Source organism: Rhagoletis pomonella, unplaced genomic scaffold (genome assembly GCF_013731165.1).
Source record: "Rhagoletis pomonella isolate Grant_MI unplaced genomic scaffold, Rhpom_1.0 Rhpom_scaffold_13042, whole genome shotgun sequence".
NCBI lineage: Eukaryota > Metazoa > Arthropoda > Insecta > Diptera > Tephritidae > Rhagoletis > Rhagoletis pomonella.
Window position 1 is genome coordinate 1 of NW_023471568.1, and position 2,322 is coordinate 2,322.

Below are 2,322 nucleotides of genomic sequence, written 5' to 3' on the forward strand. Positions count from 1 at the left end.
AATAAAACATAAAAAAATAAGGAATATATCCGGTAGTTTTTTTTTCGAAGACCACTATCTTTGACCGATCTTAAGGTCAAGGAGTAATTATGGCTCAATAGTCATATTTTTCCGAATAAAGGAATTACATTAGTTTTCAAAAGCATTTTGTTTGATATCAAACAATTCGCATAGAGTTTTCAAAGAGCACACTGTGCGGCGCCGCAAGGTACTTACACATTCCAAAAAGCCATTTAAAATGCTCGTGCTCTATTCCACTTTGCATTGAAGATGAAAAACAACAAAAATCGAATATCTACTTAGTTACTATTTTTGGCTGCGTGAAATTCCCCTTCGAATTTTTACCTAAAAACTTCTTATAGTTCGATAATGTTTCGTTTATTTTATCAGTTATTAGTACTTCACATCTTTCTTTCTTTTACTTGCAGATCCTGCTACACTGAATATATTTTCGACGCGCCCCAATCCAAAGAAAAAACGTAAATCGCGCACAGCCTTCACAAATCACCAAATATTCGAGCTCGAGAAACGCTTCCTTTACCAAAAGTATTTATCACCGGCAGATCGTGACGAGATCGCTGCGGCCTTAGGTCTCTCCAATGCACAGGTAAGTGAATGTATCAACTTGCATTCATCTAGGCGTACATATATCACTGATTTCTCTTAATTCTCCAAAATAGGTGATCACTTGGTTCCAAAACAGACGTGCCAAATTGAAGCGGGACATGGAGGAGCTGAAAAAGGACGTCGAGAGCGTGAAACAATTGTCAGGACATAAAAGTTTTTTAGAAAATGTTAATGACTTAAGTATTTTAAAGACCCGACCAGTCAGCAGACATCAGCAGCCACCAATATCAATCGGCTTGCCGACAGCGCCTACAACAGCATCAGCAGCATTTAATGGCCACTCTGAACAGCAACCATCGCAATTTGGTGCAACATATGCACCGACTATCGCCCTTATCCTGCCTGCTGGCACAGTCACCCAGCCAGCAACAGCATCCATTCCCATACAACAAACACAGCGACATGAATCAGAAGCACTCAGTGTATCCATTGAAATTGCAACCAACCACCGAAGCGTCAGCGGCGGTGGGTGGGGTGAAGGCAACAACAGCGTGGCAGCAAGAGCGAACGGCCGCCGCACAGCCACCGACGCAAGCACCGACACATCTCAATCAAGGTTGCACCAACTCAACAACAGCAGAGGATAAGAAAGAGCTGAAAATGCTGAAAATGATGACTTTGATGTACTACACCAGCCGTGCACAGGCCGATGCTGCGGCTGGTGATGCCGTCACTGTGTGTGGCAAAGGTGTGGGTAGTGGCAACGGTGGCATACATGCCGACCGCACGTCGTGCAAGTTCAATGGCAATTAGTAAGAGACTCTTTTTACCAGATTGTTTGGAAAAATATCTGTATTAGCCCAATTTGTAAATTATACTGAAAAATAATGATTACGTATAGGATGCATTAAAAAGAATCTTGTATTGTATATATGTATGTTTGTAGATATAAATATGATTTAATTATAAGCATGTTTCCATATCCATAAGTATATATGTATGTTTGCACAGTTAGCAACAGATACATGTGAAGAAACAGTTACTATGCCAATTGCCAAAATTTAAAATATGTAAATCGAAAAGTAGGTCATTAAGCGCTGCACTTGCTTCACCGTTCATGTGCGTTAGTCGATGTACACTAGACTGGGTCACGAAAAAAGTTTCTTATAACGACCGCCACTAAATTGAAAACTTACTTGGAGGGGATTTTGGCATCATTAAAATGCTAGTCACACGTAGACAAGTCCCAAAAACCGTGAAAGTTTGTGAGCCATTTAAGAACCTGAACTTTTATAATAAAGGCCGTTGGGAAGAAATTAGTTTTGAACTTTTATTGCGTATGAAATAAAATAATCGGTCAACCCAGAATTTTTAAGGCCGAAATAAAAATCTGCTCCTAAGCAAATTTGGTATCAAATTGAAGAGGATTAAAATAATTTTTTAAACTGAAATACCTAAACGAGGAAGGCAACCTATTAAAAAACACTAATTACCATAGAACAATCCTTGGGTTAGGTATATGAATTTATTTTGTATTCAATTATAACAAAATTGTAAATGGATGGTAACCATTGCTTAGATATTTTTGTTTTGATAAGCGGTTTGTTTATTATTAGAAACGGAATTTTGTTTCGGCCTTAAAATTGATTTGGTCAAGTTTAACTCTTATTACTGAACTAAAAGAGTAAATTCCATATTTTTTGTTATTATGGGACTTTTTCTAAAACAGTTCGAAAAATAAAAAGATTCTAGGAA

General features: G+C 38.0%; 1 protein-coding gene across 1 annotated transcript; it reads left to right on the forward strand.

Annotated features, from left to right (window-relative positions):
• Positions 1-428: 428 nt before the first annotated feature.
• LOC118756928 (homeobox protein Hox-D4-like) lies at positions 429-2,111 on the forward strand (the record flags this gene model as incomplete). Its single annotated transcript, XM_036491663.1, is given in 3 exon segments — positions 429-607; positions 681-766; positions 819-2,111. Coding segments are annotated over 3 exon segments (827 nt in total), but the record flags the coding sequence as incomplete, so codon positions are not given.
• Between the last annotated feature and the right edge of the window lie 211 nt (positions 2,112-2,322).